This window comes from Martes martes (assembly GCF_963455335.1).
Source record: "Martes martes genome assembly, chromosome: 1".
Taxonomy (NCBI): Eukaryota; Metazoa; Chordata; class Mammalia; order Carnivora; family Mustelidae; genus Martes; species Martes martes.
The window spans coordinates 57982001-57999781 of record NC_137888.1 but is presented as its reverse complement, the minus strand read 5'-3'; the positions used below and the strand labels follow the sequence as shown (position 1 = coordinate 57999781).

At 41.3% G+C, this 17781-nt stretch overlaps 1 protein-coding gene across 8 annotated transcripts in view; it reads right to left on the bottom strand.

Annotated features, from left to right (window-relative positions):
• The window catches only part of PHLDB2 (pleckstrin homology like domain family B member 2), a 217749-nt gene that overhangs the window by 79208 nt on the left and 120760 nt on the right, over positions 1-17781 (bottom strand). For all 8 annotated transcript variants that reach the window (XM_080801637.1, XM_080801638.1, XM_080801639.1 and 5 more), the window contains exon 3: positions 5750-7089. In XM_080801637.1, coding sequence (XP_080657763.1) covers positions 5750-7089 — 1340 coding nt within the window. The remainder of the gene's footprint in view (positions 1-5749; positions 7090-17781) is intronic.

Sequence of the window (17781 nt, the reverse complement as noted above, 5' to 3'; positions counted from 1 at the left end):
AAAAGGCTGGCATAATGACAAAGGCAAGAACTGGCAGCTGAGAGCAAGAAAGAAGGAATAAAAATGATCAAAAACCAAACATCTCAAATACCACAGAGGTTGGAGGCCACTTAATGGAGACTCAAAGTGGATTATTATACTTCATAAATAGGTCCTTGGAGATTCATAATTAGGGTTCAATCTTTAAGATTCAATATAATTACCTTGAGTTTTCAAATAAAGATTGAACAAGTAAAAAACAACAACAACAAAAATCCAGATGAAACACTAGTATAATCACGGCTTAGCTAAAAAGTACTATAGAAATTATGCTCGGTGAACCAACCTTACTTTGCTCAGTTTCCTCACTAATGAGTTAAATAAATCTTTGGCATCCATTCATTTTATATTTGTGTAAGAGTTCTGTTTCTTTTTTGAAAATTATGCTTTGACATTTTGGAGGTGCCTGTGAAATGTCCAAGTACACTCGTCTTGTGGAGTCAATTAAATTGCATTTTTCACGAAATAGATCCCATGGGCTGGAAATCCAGGCACAGCTTCTCTTGGCTCCTGGAGTAAATCTCAAATGGCAGGAGAACTTTACCTTCACTGACTTGCTCTTTTCTGCAGTTTTTGCTTTCCTGGCTGTGCTTTGCTTCTGTTTCTAATTTTGACCAAGTTTGACCTGGGTTTTAGTTTGCACACAAACCAATAGTTATCTCCACTGGTGGCAGTCATGAGTGGGGATCTGGTTTTATGGTCTGGCTACTTGTGGTCTGCAGGTAGAATTGAGATTCAACCTTACTCAGGTGAGAGATGACTGAACATTTGTATTTGTTCTTGTTTTAATTTGTTGGTTATTTAATCAGGACACTATTTTGTGCCCAGTGGAACAGTGAGCAGTCTCTTGAGATGTGGAACAAGTAAATTTTATGTTCCAGTATTTACTTCTGATCTATAGCTGAAGCTATAGAATGAAACTTTAAATTTTTCATCTGAGGATCTGTACCTCAGGGGGGAAAAAAATCACTGTGTATGAGTGAAGTATTTTCCTACTTCTTGAGGATAATAATAAACTAAAATAAAGAACCTCTGTTCAGATTGCTTTAGAGACTAATCAGCATCTAGATAAATCTAACATTTCCAAAATTCTAAGAAAATGCAATGAAATTCTAATAATTAAAATGTTTACATTTTAAGAAAAAGAACCGTCTCATCAAAAAATGCTGATTTCAGAAGCATTTTTTTCCTTAGAAAACAAGTTTATGTGATCAAAGCAAACTCTCTTACAAGTCAGACTGACTTGACAACCTGATTTAAAAATCAGATGTATGGTTTTTCCTTATTTTATCAATGTACGGTATAGTACATATGTAATTTCCTATTTTTTTAAGAGTTATTCATTTAAGAGAAAGAGAAAGAGAGAGCATGAGTAGGGGAGGGACAGAAGGAGAGGAAGACAATCCCAAGCAGACTCCATGCTGAGCACAGAGCCCAATTGTGTGGCTCGATCCCAGGACCCTAAGATCATGACCTGAGCTGAAACCAAGAGTCAATCCTCAACCGACTGAGCCACCCAGGCACTCCTATAATTTCAAACTTAAAATAAGTTTGGATTTATTTTATCAATCACAAAGGGATTAGTTTACCCGAATTTTTTAAATGTCTTATTATATTAGTTTGCTGAAAAGATAAGCTAAGATCACTTCCATATAATGTTCAAGGTGAAGAAAAATATAAAAGTTGTGCTCAACTAAACTGAATTATAATTGTGACACACCTTTTGATATCAATAGTAATTATGTTCTGTGATGTGTCAGTTTAAGCATAATTTCCAATATCTTTAAGTTACATACTTTTTTCCTTAAAGTATCTGGTTGTTCCAGAATTGACAAAAGACCATGAAGAACAAAAGATGGTGAAAATTTAAAAACTGTAAGTTTGCACAAAGGGAGATTTATTTGACTTGGTTTATAATACTTGAAATAGTAAGCTATAAAAATATAATAAAATGTTAAAATTATGGCAAAGCTTGCACAACTTTGATGGGTTTATTCATAAAGTAATTTTAAAAAACGTAATGCATGACAAATACCTTATAAACATAAAGCTAAAATGCAGTTACCTATATTGAAATGACAGAATGATCTTGGAGAAATCAGCCTATGCTTACAAAAGTTAATAAAATGTTATTTTTCTACATAACCTCCCCAGGAAAGCAGAGAGATTTGGTATATCACAGAAGAAACTTTTGTGCTATATCCCTAAATATTTCAAATGAAAGTTCCTCATTTCCTAATGATTTAAGATTTCTTGTTTATTATAAAATGTTGTTGCTTTATTCAGTAGACAAACTGCAAATATTCATTGTTCTCATGCATCCACAATCCTATATTAGTCACGTAATGAAATCTTCTCTAATTCGTATTTGATTTTGCCTTCCCAAAATCGGACCCTAAATTCAGGAAAAAAAAAAAAAAGTTTTCCAAGTTATCTTTTATACATGATCCATCCTTAAGTTTTCCCACTTGATCCCCGGGCAAGCACCAGATTTGTTCCTTAACCTTACAAAAAGAATGTCAGAAGTAATTAGGTTTGCTATGCCCCTTATTTATGAATAGCTCAACACCATCAACAATAGCATAGGAAGATCTGTCAAATCAAATGAGAAGCTCAGCCTTCCCTAGGCAAATTTTGTATGGGTAAAATATTATAATATAAATAACGTCCAGAGATGGCATAGTTTACAGAAAGGTCCTGGGTGTCTGTGAATATCCTCACGCTCTGTGATACGTTCTCACCCTCCGGGGAAACACTGGTTAAATAAGACCAATGTCCTACACACCAACAGAGGATTTTACCTCTCCTTCTTGCTGATTACTCTTCGTGAGCTTAACCACAGATGAACCACAGACACTTACCCTTATCCTCACCAAGTGGTCTCTGCTTTCCTCTCGTGGTTGCTTACACACTCTGTGGCTAGTTACAGACTACAATGTGCCTTAAACAAAGAGTCTCAGTGCCTCGTAGATAGACCTTTACCAGATACTCTCTCTTCAATCTCAAGATTTCAGAAACAGACTTGTGAGTAGAGGCTTCTGAGTTCTTAGCTGACACTGCATAGGCAAGCACGAAACAGTACAAGGTGGCTAAACAAGATTCTCAGGACTTCTTTTAGTCCACAAATAGATGACTTCGTGAAATCAAGCTAATGACCCAAGATGCAAAGGAATAAGAATTCTATAGAATTCATCGAACTGATCCTGGAAATCTCATTTCCATATGTCTCATGGAAAATCATTGGCATTGTGTGTAATATTCTACTGTCTAAATGGGGAACACCTTTAGTATTCATCTCCATCTATCTCTAACCCTCAATTTAGTTGACTCTGATTTTGTAAACTAAAGGGTAGCTTCTTCTCCTTGGTCCCTCAGAATTCAGGAAGAAATATTTTTCCTAACTCACTTTTTTTTTTTAAGTTTTTTTTTTTAAGATTTTATTTATTTATTTGCCAGAGAGGGACAGCATGCGCACAAGCAGAGGGAGTGGCAGGCAGAGGGAGAAGTAGACTCCCTGCTGAGCAGGGAGCCCAATATGGGGCTGGATCCCAGAACCCTGGGATCACTCCCCGAGCTGAAGGCAGAAGCTTAACTGAATGAGCCACCCAGGTGTCCCAGTCACTTTATTTTTTAAAAGCAATAACATTACTTGCATGGGCCAATAAGAATCTCTCTTCCCTTTTACTGGGATGTAATTAGACAAACAGACTAAGCAACAGGGGTCAAAACCAAAGCGTCATATTTAAAAACAAGCCTCATTTAACTGAATATCATAAAGCCCATTATGAAGCAAAAAAGGGATCTAACTTTATATTTGGAGCCAATATCCATAAAATTCTCCCAAGAAATTGAACCAAGACCTAGTTTACACTTATAAGGCACTGACTCGACAGGCAGTAAGGAAGGTCACTTTCTGGATTGTCAGGAACCTTTGTAGATTTGGGGAAACTGGAGGAAAGAGAAATTCACCAACACTTAAAAGTGCTAAAGATGAAAACTGGAGGTGATTTTCGAGGTTGGTTTCCCATCCTTGGAACAGAAGAGGAAATAATAGCATCTCAGGAAGATCACTGGAGTGAGGGAAGCCACTGAAATGCTCTCCTAGATTCCTTAATAAATTATCCAATAGAGCTTAACTTTCTGGCTTCACTGAGAGTAGTTGCTCAGGGATGAAGGGTACAGCCTAGGAGACAGAGTCAATGGCATAGCTTTGTAAGGTGACAGATGGGAACCACACTTGCAGTGAGCATAGCCTAAGGTATAGATTTGCAGTATCACTATGTTGTACACCGGAAACTAACCTAATGTAACTCTGCGTGTCAATTATACTATACTAAAAAAAAAGTAAGAGTTGTTCATCACACTACAGAGCCAGATTTGCTACGCTGCATACAAGAAGGCTTATTCATATGCTAATTAGAACTTCTCCTGAACTGTCAATGAATCAAGCCCAAATACAATGCCTTTTTGTGACCATGAAAAATCTCTGGAAGATTATTTACGATAACAAAGGAAACTGTCATACTGGAGCACCATCTAACAGAGCCACCCAAGGAATACAGAACTTTCTAAGGGTATGCACATTTGTTTGCATTCACTATTACTGGTTAGGCTATCTGCAAGGATCGATACTGACTTACCAAAATCTATGCGGGACACAAATGATTCTTTGTGTAAAATTCCACACAAATTTTGTCCTGGATTGATGCAAACGGTTTCTGCCCATTCGAATCCAAAAGTTACGATTTTGTTATCCTGTAGGGCATTACTCAGCTTGGTATGTGATTCAGAAATCTTACTCCAGCATACTTTCTTTTAGCAATGAAAATCCTTTTGATACTCTTATACTTTTGTACATCAGCTTTATCCCCTTGCTGCATCCCTCTTTAAGGAACAACTCAGCATTTATGAATTAAAGTAAACTCTCACCCTGTTCGTCCTAAGAAACACATAGACAAAAAAGTCTACGCTTAAAAGAAAAAAGAGTAAGAATGCAGCAGTTTGCCCTCATTCATGAATGGGACTCTCAAGGGATAGTATCCCCCTTTCTTACTGTTTTCAGTATTTCCCACAGTAAGCGAAAATCCATTTTTAACAGAAAAAGACAACTCAAAAAACTTCTCTGGATGTGTACTTGGGTGTCACTGTATGGACTAGGAGACACTGCAGAAGGGAGTATGGTGGGGGGGGGGGAAGGTATGCATGTGTGTACAGAGCAGGAAAAAGGCTGAGCAACATTTAGCTGACCTTTCAATTTCCTAGACCACTTGCTCTACAGAAAAGTTTACTGCCTAATTCCTAAACAGTCGTGATTTCCCCAATTACTCCTATCAGACCATGCCATATCAATTTGATGGCATCAGTAATATAAATCAGTGTTTACTCACTATCTTCAAGAAAAGTTTGTAAGACTTATAAGAAATTCAGTAAAATTCACAACCACTTGGTTAGGTTTATCAAGAATCTACGCTTGAGAGGACTCTGCAGAGCCACGTAATCTAACATCTAGGTACAGGTAATGGTAATCTAGGTACAGGCAGGCCTTCAAACACCCCCACATGACCAGCAATAGGGACTGAGAAAGGGAAGGACAGCAGAATTCTAGAAAGGCAAAGCAGTGGCTGGGGCACGTGGAGCTCGGACAGGCCTCCAAGTGTGTCTCCAAGAAGCTGCTCAGGGGAAGAGTGAGGTCAAGTCAGATGAAGATTACCAGTCGCTCCATCTCCTGCTCCCTGAGTCTCTCCTCCCTCTGCCGCCGGTGATAATCCATCAGGTCATCACGGCCGGAAATGGAGCTGATGCTGCTTTTCCTCTCCCGAAGGATGGGCTGGGGAGTTCCTGAGGCCTGTCTGAGGCTCTCCAGGTCTGCATCATCGAATTCGACAGACCCACAGGAGAAGTTCCTCCTGGCGGCGAACACGTCCCCGGGAGGAAATGAGTGCCCTGGGCCGGGCCCGGAGTAGGGAGCCCTGTCAAGGTCATCAGAGGTGCAGGAGGAGGTGGAGGCCAGAAGCATCTTCCGAGCCACTCGAGGACTGGCAGGGACGCTGAGGGTGGAACTGACATAAGGATGCCCCTCGGATGCGGAGGGTTTATAGGGTAAAGCCCCTGAGCTCAAAGAAGAAAAATTCAGGTAATTGTCGTTGTCTATGATGCTATGAGGTAGATCCTTTTCCCCCAGTTTCGTTCGTTTGGAATTGCCCAGAGAGTTTCTGGGAGGCAAACTGAGGGGCGTCAGCTGGTTGTCGGTGGCCCTGTGTAACCTGGGGAGAGAGCGGCTATAGGCTCCCATGTGACTCAGGCTGCTGCCCGAATACTTCCTGGTTCTTAAACCGATGTTTTCAGATGCCGGCTCCTTGTGTCGGCTCAGCTTGGGCTGAAGGGTCAGGTTGTCCTGGATGCTCATTTTCCTGGCTTGCTTTGGGCTCGAAGGCATGCTTGCCGCCCCCGATCTGCTGATGGGAGAGGGGCCCGTGTCGCTCAGGGAATTTCCATTCCACATGGTCAGGAGTGAGCCGGATGCCTTTCGGCCTTCCAGCCCCCCAAGAAAGTAGACATTGTCATGGGATTTATTCCTTGAGCTGTATTTGGAATAGGGAGGCTTCTCTGCGAGCCTCAAGGACCTTTCACTGTCCCGGCCAGTATAATGATCAAAGTCCGCTCTCCCAAGTGGGTACCCACTGAGGGAGGGGGAAGTGCTGAGGAGAGGGGTGGGCGGTTTCATGGAAATACTTTTGTCAGTTCCATCACAGGAGAACTGCTTGCTTCCCTGGATTTTGGCCAGCGAGGGGCTGCTCCTGACATTGGATCCCAGAGGGGAGGGGCTTCTCTTAGCAGCCACAGGTTGTGAGAGGGTTAAGTAAGAGCCCGAATAGTCTCCATTGGCTTTAAACCTCAGGCTGGAGGAATATTTCTTCGGGCTCAGGCTCTCCATCATGTTTGGGGAATTGTCCTCGAGGGAATTTGCCACAAAGCTGGCCTCTAAGCTACCATTCTGTAAATCGAGCGGCTTTTGCTTGTGGTTGTGCTCCGCCATGATCTTGTTGGAATCTGTAAAGGGGGAAAAAAAAAGAAAGTTTTACTTAGCAAAGAAGATTGAAAAAGACCAAGTACTTGTCAGCCTACATCTGAACAAACAGCCTTGCCGTCTGATGTAATTAACAAACATGATGCAATCAACAAACACAAACCCTGTTTTAGTAATAAATCTCATTAAACTACTGTAAAACGAAGAACCATAAAGAACACTGATCTGGAGCGGGGGTGGCGGGGTGCATCTGGGTGACTCTGTCAGTTAAGTGTCTGCCTTTGGCTCAGGACATGATCCCAGGGTCCTAGGATCAAGCCCCATGTAGCACTCTCTGCTCAGTGGGGAGTCTGTTTCTCCCTCTCATTCTGCCACTCCCCCTGCTTGTGCTCTTTTTCTCTCAAATAAATAAATAAAATCTTAAGAAAAAAAAAAAAGAAAACTGTATGGGATGCTTTTTGTACAAAAGAAAATAACTCGAGAGGCCATTGATGATATTTGAAAAGAACAAATGCCCAACAAAGTACAGGTGAGGTTCTTCCATAAAAAAGACAATTTCCTGTTAGTGTCCTGGTCCTTGATGGACCACTTGCTTCCTGAGCAGCAGGCAAACACCCAGCGTGGTGATGCAATGCACCCTCCTTTGGACGTCTCTGCTAGAATCATGAACTGCTCAGACGTACAGTCCTGCAGAGACAAAATTCACATTCTGGCACACAAAGAAAGTTTCATGTTACATACTGATCAGTAACGTGAGGGTCAGAAGATGACCCTTTAAAGGGGTTATGAGAGTCATGTTCTCAATACAGATGTCATAAAGCTCGTGCACCCATCAGAAGAAGGCAGGTAATCGAGGAAACAGAGAAAACAGGGTTCCCAAAACTATTGCCATGTCAAGGTCAGGAGGCAGGATTTAAAACCTGAAACTGAAGTATCCTTCAAGTTCCAGGTCCCCTAAATGAATCATGCTCATCCCTGATCTCACATTCTCGCCTCTTGTGGAAACACTTACCTCTCTTCTTTGCACCCATGTGAGCCCACCCATTCTTCATGGCTCAGATTCGGATTCTATCCTCCATGCTTACAGTTTCTTTAAAAACGTATGCACCCAGAAGAGTATTTTTGGACTCTAGTCTGAATTGCATTAACTTAAGAAACTAAAGTTTTAAGTTATGAAAACATACTTTAAATACAAATTATCACTGCAAATGAGAAGGCTTGTATTTGTACCTGATAAAAATATGTATTCTGCAGATTATTATCAACGCAAAGACACAGTTTTAAACACTCTCATTGAACTCAGGCACGGCTGAGATCGTCCAACACCTCAGGCTCCTCAGACGCTATGTATTACAACTCTGGTCTCTGTATCAGCAGAGTAGCTCATGGTGAGTAACCAGTTTTATAATGTGCTTGTTTCCATAACGATGCCACAAATTCAAGGAAGAGGGATAAGTGTAGTATATCCATCTCATCTCCAACCTCTCCTGACTCCCACGGACCCACTGGTGAGACAATCAATGAACACTAGTTTTCAATTTCTGTCACAGCCTTCCCCCCACGTCCTAGCCAGAGATCAGGGACTTTGCCTTCCTTGCTCAGCTTTGCAGACTTCCTCGGCAGATTCACACGGTAGAGTAGGGAATGGCTTCCTATCCAGGCTGGGACTAAGAAACAGTCTGGGTGCTTAAACCCTACATGGGCTAAGTACTGATCAATTTGTAAAGCTCAGCTTCCCCCAACAAGCTCTGCTTGGGGTTCTCTACCCTCCAGCCCAAATTCCTGCCCTGAGGGATTAAACCATGATTATCTTCTGGAGCAGACCTTAAAAAAAAAAAAAAAAAAAAAAAAAAAATTGAGATTCTCCTTTAGAACTGCCTCCCAGATAGAATCTGGGAGGACGGAATCCCAGATGGAATGGTCCTGCAATCTGGCCTTTGTCAGGTCTTTCAGTCTTCAGGGTCAGTGCCATCTCTGCTCCCAAGCCAAATGTCGCTTTCAGCAATTGTCTATGACCACCAGCTGTGACCTTGAAAGCAACACGAGCCTGGTTTCAGACACACCTCCCTCTGCCCCCTGGAGGACCGAAACCAAGATGACCTCCAGTCATGCTCCCCTCTGTTCTCAATGGACTTCTTTGCACTTGGTCTGCCATGCTGAAATTTCAGCAAACCTTGGCCAATTCCCTCAAGTTAAATATTTTCGAATTGAAGAAACAAGGAAAAAGGCGGGCCATGAAGATATTATGTGCTATTTATTGGGGGGAGGGCAAATAACCCAAATATTTATTTTATTTTATTTTAGCTTTACTGAGGTATGATTGACAGATAAAATTGTAAGATATTTAGAATGGACATTATGGTGATTTAACGTACATTATGTTATGAATGACGTCTCACCATCTGGTTAGTTAACACATCCATCACTTCACAAACACGTGTGTGTGTCTGTGTGTGTGTGAGAGAGAGAGAGAACGTTCAAGTTGTAAATGAGCTGGCACAGACTTTCAGTTACAGGATGGGTATCTGAGGATCTAATGTAAAACACAACGACTACATTGTAGTCGAAAACATTGTTACATCACTGAAATTTGCTAAGAAAGTAGAACTTAAATGTTCTCAGAAATACTTCACGTTTAAGTAGATTAGGTTCTCATTTTTCCGAAGCTCTTGTCCAATTGTTGAGCCAGGTATTAACTCTTCTAAAAAAGCTTCTTGGTCAGACTAACTTAATATGTAAATATTTGACAACTTTAACATTTTCCCCAACTCTTCTTCTTAATGACTCAGGCAAAGTGTTAAATCATGCAAATGTACCCATTCCATACTCTAAGCATCTGAAAAACTAGAAAATCAAACACAATGCCTTCCCTAATGTGAGTAAAGTGAACAGAGTGGTTATAAGACAATTCTCAGAAGTCTGCTGAACACAGCTTATAAAATAATTATTAGCATCCTCATCTTCTAAAAAATGTAGTTAATGGTATATATATCTGAAGTGGTTCTGCTTACTGTGCGGAAAAATCTAAAATCCCAGCAGAAAGTTCTAAGTACTTCATTCATTCAATGGTTCTCAGGTGCCCACCATGTATCAGATATTGACTTAGGTATTAGTGGCGCTGGCGAACATTCCTGTCCTCCTCCTCTCAGAAACAAAAAGGTATTGCTCTTGCTCCCAGGGTCATAGGCGTGTATGGCTATGTCTCCTGCTTTGATCAAAACACTATGAGAGAAAGTGACATGTCAGTTCCAAGCTGAAACATGAAGGGCTGAGGCATGATTCACTCTTTCCACCCCCTTGCCAAGATGCCTAGCATGCATCCAAGTTTATCCAGACTTTATTAGCCTATACCCCTCAATGAAGACACCGTGAAACAGGACCCTTGCCAACCCAAGACTGTCTTAAGCCACTGAGATTTGGGGGTTGTTAGCTACTACGAGGGTGTTAATCTTCCTTAAGTTCTTACCATAAAGTAGGCTTTCAGCTGGCCACTGGGAAGTATGTGGTCATAGACCACTTCCCGCCTTTACATAGTTTATGATCCAAAGAGAAAGACACTCGTATGAACAAATGATTGCCATACAGTGTGACACGTGTCTTTACAGAGAACTGATTGACACACTGGTAAAGGACAAAACCAGTGAGAGTGGGAGTCTATGGAAAACATGGTGGAAAGAAATGACAACAAAGTTTAGTCCCACTGAAGGAAAGGGAATCTGATGAGTACTATCTGATGGTAGCATAAGACCACTTCGACACCTAAAATTCTGTGTTTTTCAGGGTATAAACAAAATCCCAAGCCCATCAGAGGTTATGCTACTTGCACATGCAGCAAATATCCTGTCTCTGACAGAATTAATAACAAAAATTGTGTAAGGAAAAAGAAACGGCTATTTTCTTTATTATGCTCCTTTTTGAAAAAAAAAAGTCTAGCATGTAACTCTGCTAAGATGAACTGTATTTAATAATGATGCATTTCTCTCTCATTGTAATCTAAATCCTTACCCCTTTCCACCACCATGTATGATATGCCCTCAAGGGTCCCAGCCATTTGCCTACCCTAAGAGTGGTTTAAATTGGAAAGCAATCTTCCAACCATTTAGGATATTTCAGACAAGACTACAAAAGGAAATCCATGAGATATTAGAATAGACAAGAAGAGAATTAAAGTCAGTTAGTGGGGAGACTTTGGTTTTAAAATAATGTATACAAAATGGGAAACAGAGCTAAGTTAGAAGAATTCCCACAATGTGCAGAGACAGCAATTCTGAAAGCAAGCCAGAGCACATGTGATTAAGCAGAAGTCAAAAATTAAACAGAGAGCCCAAACACTGTGTTTTAAATATTTACTCTGTGAATAGCACAGAGCTGAAGGGTTTAACACCTCATGTCAAAAATGGATATTTAAAAGTTTAATTTTCTTAAAGAGTATAGTTTTTCTGTTTTCTCCTAATAAAACTGGCAGGTCACTATGTATAAAGCAAATAAATTCTATTTTGGTATGGGAAACAAAAAGCTTAATTTTTGACTCAGCCATCTAAGATTATGATGTCGTTTCAGATGATAAACTATATTACTATATTTGAACTTGTTTGCAGTTGCAAATGCTACTTAATAACCCAAATAAAATACTAACAAATTCTCTTCCCTCTTCATTTGGGGAAATAAAACGAGAGACTACCAAACTACTACAGACTTCTTACTGCATTACAGGGTGCTAACCCTTGATACCCCTCACCTCCTCACACAAGTTTTTCTAAAAATCAAAAAGTGTGATTCTCAAACACTTTGGTTGGCCCAACAAAATGCAATACCAAAATACTGCAACACAGTAGTTGCTGAAAAGATCAGCTTTATAGACTCTGGGGAAGAGGCAAGCAGGACATTTGCAAATAAGAAGCCACATCTGAGAAACATGCAACATTTCTCCCCCATACATACACACTTGTAGGGGAAAGTCAAGCATGATGTGGATGGAAGAATGTTGCAGAGAGTATTTGAAGGGATATTCATGTCTGATACCCCAGTTTTTCAGTTCAATCTCACTGGGTCTGTTAAGGTTACGTAAACATTTGGCTGTACATGTAAAAATTTATCACCAAATACAAATACAGAACTGACTCATTTTCCTGAAGTTTGGTTTACCTGCCCTAGCTGAGTGCATCTGTATACTTGTCTCAACTTGGTATCTTTTAATTCCACCAATCAATTCAACTCAAAAGGTAAAGAATCAGCTGGTGCCCTTTCTGAGCCTGGGAGTGACAATCATGGCCTGACACCTTTCTCCTTCCCTACTCCCAGAGTATTCTCTTCATTGCAGGTGAGATCACATAAGTGGAGGCTTAGAAATGGGGAAAGCACAGGAGGACGGAGAACGGTATCCAGCATGTCCTTTGAAGGAGGAGGAAAGCGTGAGCAAGGAGGGGAGAGGCGGGAGGGTAGAGAACCCAGTTGGGAGAGTTTGGGTTTAATGAATTCCCTGGAAATGAGGGAAGGAGTGTTGGGACAGGAACACTGCGAACAGAATGCATCAGAGACCACAGCTGAGGAAGAGCTAGGATGGTGGCAGGTAAAAGGAAAAGTGTTGTCAAAGTGGCAAACGAGAGGGAAGGCAGTGGCGGAGAGAGAGATCTGCATTAACATGTGTAAAAGGGGAGGCAGGTGAGGAAGACTCCGTTTCCAACCTGGCTTCTGGGTCTACACTGATGCCTTTATTTTGGGTTTCCTACACATCTTATGCAAACAAAAAGAAGTCTTAGGGGAATTATAAAATGACTGCGTTGTTACTATAGAAGCCAGAGTCCTGAGGGCTCTATTACAAGCATATCCACAGAATGGGCGTGGAGAAGGGGAGAAGGCATCTGGTGCCCGTCTGAGAGAAAAGACAACACCGGGAAGTCTAAACAGGAAAGAAGTTAATGTGTGTTGAAACGTTTGGGCTTACTTTCCAATCCATAAATTTAATCCCCCCAGAGCTCCTGTTATTTTATCACCTGAAATGTACATCAGCTCACTGTCAATTAGAAAATGCCAGAAGTCATGAAGAGATCTCCGGAAGATTGCACAGAAAACTCCCAGCACTTTTTCCCTAAAGAAGAAAATTCCGTGAAAAACTAATCTCGAGGATCGTGTTGGTAAGTTTCTTGGTAGCTCCTTTCCTCCCTGACACACAGTTCTGGCATCTGTTTTGAAACAAGGTTTCTCCAGCGCCCTTTACACTCAGTAACAATACAGTGAAGCTGACCCCATTGAAACTGTCACCAGCTGTGAATTTACGGCCCTGCGATGGCCAGTGCTGGAGGGATCTAGGTTTCAAGAGGCTGAAAACACACCCAGAAAGGTAAGTTTTAAGAACCAAACAGATTAACATAAAGTGTGTGTTGTGTTGCATTGCACTGCCTTGCGTTGTGTTGTATTAAGGGAGAAGGACTTATAGTCTGGTCCATATAAATGCAGTTATCCAGAAACCCAAAAGAGTTTGGAAGGGTCCTAAACTATATGACGCATTACTTGTCGTCGGACACTGTCATGCACAGACACTTCTTAGGGTCACCCAGGACGGCGGGGATTAATCAGTGGAGGACTGGCGGAGCAGGGCAGACAATGGGAGAGTGGAGACTGTTTCATATAGCTGGGAAGAGGTGAGGACGTAGATTATGGAAGCAAACTCAGAAAAAAATAATAACCCTCCAAGATCAGGAAGGTATCGATTAAAATTTCTACCTTATTAAAAGGTTTGAGTCTCCACTGTGCCCTACACAGGCCAGTGGAGATTGGGGGCTGGCTCAGGGCACCTCTGCTGTCGCAGACAGTGGCTGACGCTGCTGTTCAAAGCTCTCCCAGAACACTGGTGGTCTAGGGGCTGGTCTCTTTCAGCGCTGATGTTTACAATATGGTGAGGTTATAAATAAAGCAAGCACTGATGACATGTAATTGAATTCAGACACCAGCTTAGAGCAGTCCCTCAGAAGCAGTGCCATTCTTTACAGGAATACTGGGGAGGAGGGGTATTCCTGCGGCAGCAGATGGGGCCGCAGGGGGAGCTTTGAGAGGACGAAAAGGGAAAACCGGGAAATCTATTTCAGCCTCAAACTCCAAGCTTAAGAATGGAGAACAATGGATACAAAACCTCCCTCTTTTTCCACTAATCTCAACAAGAAAACATGATGTGTGGGGTGGGGGGTGGGGGCAGTGGCCAACGAGAAGCTTCAGGAACAAGCACTTCCTTCTCTAGCCATATTCTTATTTCAGGACTCCGAAAGCAGCCATTTCCCCCATTTCCCCCATCCTCTGTTATCCAAACATCATCCTCATTGAAATCAGTCCTCTCTGCTCCCCCTTTCGCAAACATACCCTCCTTTTGAACAAATATTTCCTTTCATCACTAAATCCTCCTCGGCCTCCTCCATCTCTGCAAACAAGCCTCACCTCTCCACTCAGCCCTACACCCACTGGCAAACACCTCCTCCCGGCAAACATCCCCAGACCCTGCCAGCTCCACAGATTACCCTCCACACACAGTTTCTGTGAGCATCCCGAAATCATCATCTCAGCACTCATCTCCTCATCCACCACTCCCTCATCCCGCGTCCTAAACTCTGCTCCTTTAAACTCTTCCTCCTCACTCAAGCTTTTATATCCCAGTGCAGAGAAGAAAAACACTTCTAATAGTAGACCTAGTACACTTCTTGTTCTTTTTGCAAATAAAAAAGCAGCCAGTAGATTCCCACTCCTCTTCCCTTGCACCATGTTCTTTGTCATTTAATCTGCCTATTTCAGGGCACCTGGGTGGCTCAGTAGGTTAAGTATCTGCCTTCGGCTCAGGTCATGATCCCAGAGTTGTGGGATCAAGTTCCACATCGGGCTCCCTGCTCAGTGGGGAGTTTGGTTCTCCCTCTGCCCCTTATCCCACTCTTGTGCTCTCTCTTGCTCTCCCTCTCAGATAAATAGATAAACTCTAAAAAAAAAAAAAAAAAAAAAAGGTCTGCCTATTTGAACGAAATCATTATTATCCATTAGACACACGCACATAGATTGATAATCTCAAAGGAGGATATTTTCATCTCCCTGTAAGATCCAAAAAAAAAAAGCAGTCCCACAGGAATTAATGTATTTTGAATGGCAGAGAAAGGAGGCTCTTTTGTCTCTGCAGATGGAACCCATTCACAGGTGGCTGTAAATCTTAACTGTGGGCAGTTATGCACCCACACCCTCACAGACACGCATGCTTCCCACATGCCCACGGCAGCAGGAAACACATGAAGGCTCGCCGGGACTGCCAGGGGAGACTCCCCAGAACTCAGACAACTCAGGGCCCCCCTGCAACTGGCCGGCTGGCAAGGTGACCCACAGCCGGGCTGGGGAGAGAGGTGAGGACCATGGAATGGCTGACATGACTTCTCAGGACACCGATCACACAGTTTCTCTCTTGGTCCACTTTGGTTTTGCTTTTGAAGTTTGGCTACATTATATTCTGGAGTCACCTAAGCAGTCAGGGAAACCATTAAAGAAAGATCAGAAGCATCAAATACTCCTGGAGGGAGGACAGAGCCCAGATGGGAGTGGTGAGCGATGAGGGGTAATGAGGACATTTAACACAGCTGGAAGGAGTGAGGACAGAAAGTTATAAGGAGGTCCAGCTTCTTCCTATCACCATAAAGGAGGCTAACCCCACGTCACCCATCACTTCTGTCATCTCTCGCTGTACTGAAGTCTAAGCTCTGTCCAAAAAAGAAAGAACTCCACATGGTATTCCAAGGTTCCTAAAAGTAATCACAACCAACAGCAATAGCCCTACTTCAAATGAGGATCTTTATCTCCTATTTTCTGGAAGTCTAGAGTGTTATACGGGAATAAAAATCTTAGAGGACTGCAGCAAAGAGTTTTAGTAAAACATCAAGTAGGCGGATTTAAATAAAAATTTGTGCGAGTCCCTTCAATGAGACTTCTTTGTACGAACTTTGAAATATTCCTTAGAATCTCCAAGGAATTCGGCAGCATGTTTCCTGTGACAGCTCTCTCCAGCCGGTGAGGAAGGCAGGCAGGAGGGAGGCCACAAAGCACAAACAACCTCAAAACACAGATGGGCCATTCAGATTCTCTTCCCACCCACAAAGTCCCTGATTCGTACCTAAGTCCTCAAGATGTGACTTGTATCAGTTAGATTCACACCAGTGTTCACGCCGTTCTTAAATTAGCTTTAGCAATATTTTAAAAAAGAGACAATATTAATCCAATAAACATTTACATACATATATTATAAATTCAATTCAACACAGTGACGTGGTAGGAAAGGTCTCTAATTAAAAACATGCTGTCTCTGATTATAGAAAATATGAGGCTGAGGGAATATAATAACCACCACAGAGATGCTATCACTTAAATCTAGAATATGGGAAAGGCTACAAAACAACAACAACACATCCTAGTATCTTCAACCAGCATATGGCAAAGGAAAAAAAAAAAAAAAGAACAAGAAAGAGAGGGAGCTGTTCTGGATTAAAAGAGATTTGGGAGACATGCCAATTAAATGTAATGCATAGGCCTTATTTGGATCTTGTTTTGAACAGTCTAATTATTAAAAAAATTTTATGAGACAGAGTCTGAACATCGGCTGGAAAATAGATGATATTGTAAATGCTATTTTTTAGGTGTACTAATGATATAGTTATTTTTTTAAAAGCCCTAACCTCTTTGAGTTATTTTAAATTGTTTATGAACGAAACAGTACAGTGTTTAAAATTTGCTTTATAACAATCCATGTTTTGGGGGAAGAAGTAAGGTCTACAGATGAAGCAAGGTTAGGATTACATATGGAAGGTACATGAGATTTCACTGTATTATTCTGTTAACTTTTGTGTATGCTTAAAATTCTCCATAAGAAAATATTTAAAAGGTAAGATGTATGTATTTTGAAAATCAATATGAATAAAAATATATGAACATATACTGACTTAAAAATTGTACTGGTTCACTTTACAAAGCATCATGGGGTCCTATCAGTGGCTCCTAGCTAATTTTTTTAAAGTATGAAATATTAACCCTCTATCATATTGAAGCTCTTAAAGTTAGCTCTTAAAAGTTAATTTTTTTAAGCACATGGGGTAAATTTGAAAAAAAAATGCATTGTCCAGATTGCAAGTATCAGGTGGTTATATTCAGAATGCTTGCTAGATAATGCTAGGTGCAGTAACTAAATTTCACCACTAAGTGTGCCCAAAGAAGAACCATCTCTTCAGAAAGTTAAAATGTAGAAGTATTCACAAAAACTGCCAACCTTGCTATATCTTGAAGAATATGAGCCTCAAAAAACTTTAACACACACACACACAAGCCTTATTACAGCTTTGTGCTGAGAGACTGACATGCTTTATTGGTAAATTAGGCTCCTCCCTCTTTGAAAGTGAGAGAGTTAGAAGAAATTTAGACTCATATTTTTCAGAGTTCTTTATAGAATCCTAAAACAGTTTCAGGTCAGGATGAAAATTCCTGAAATTTCCCCTCCCCCCAAATCCAATGTTTCCAGATGTTTCTTTTTTTCTGGTCATTGGTATAATTCATCCCTGGGTTGAGTGATTCTGACTATAAACCTGGAAGAGTCCTCCTCTGTTATGTTATCACCACAGTGAAGACAAAGCCAGAGAAGTGGGGGGACTCGGGAAATGGCTAAACCAGGGGTCATGTCTGTGTGTGTGTGTGTGTGTGTGTGTGTGTGC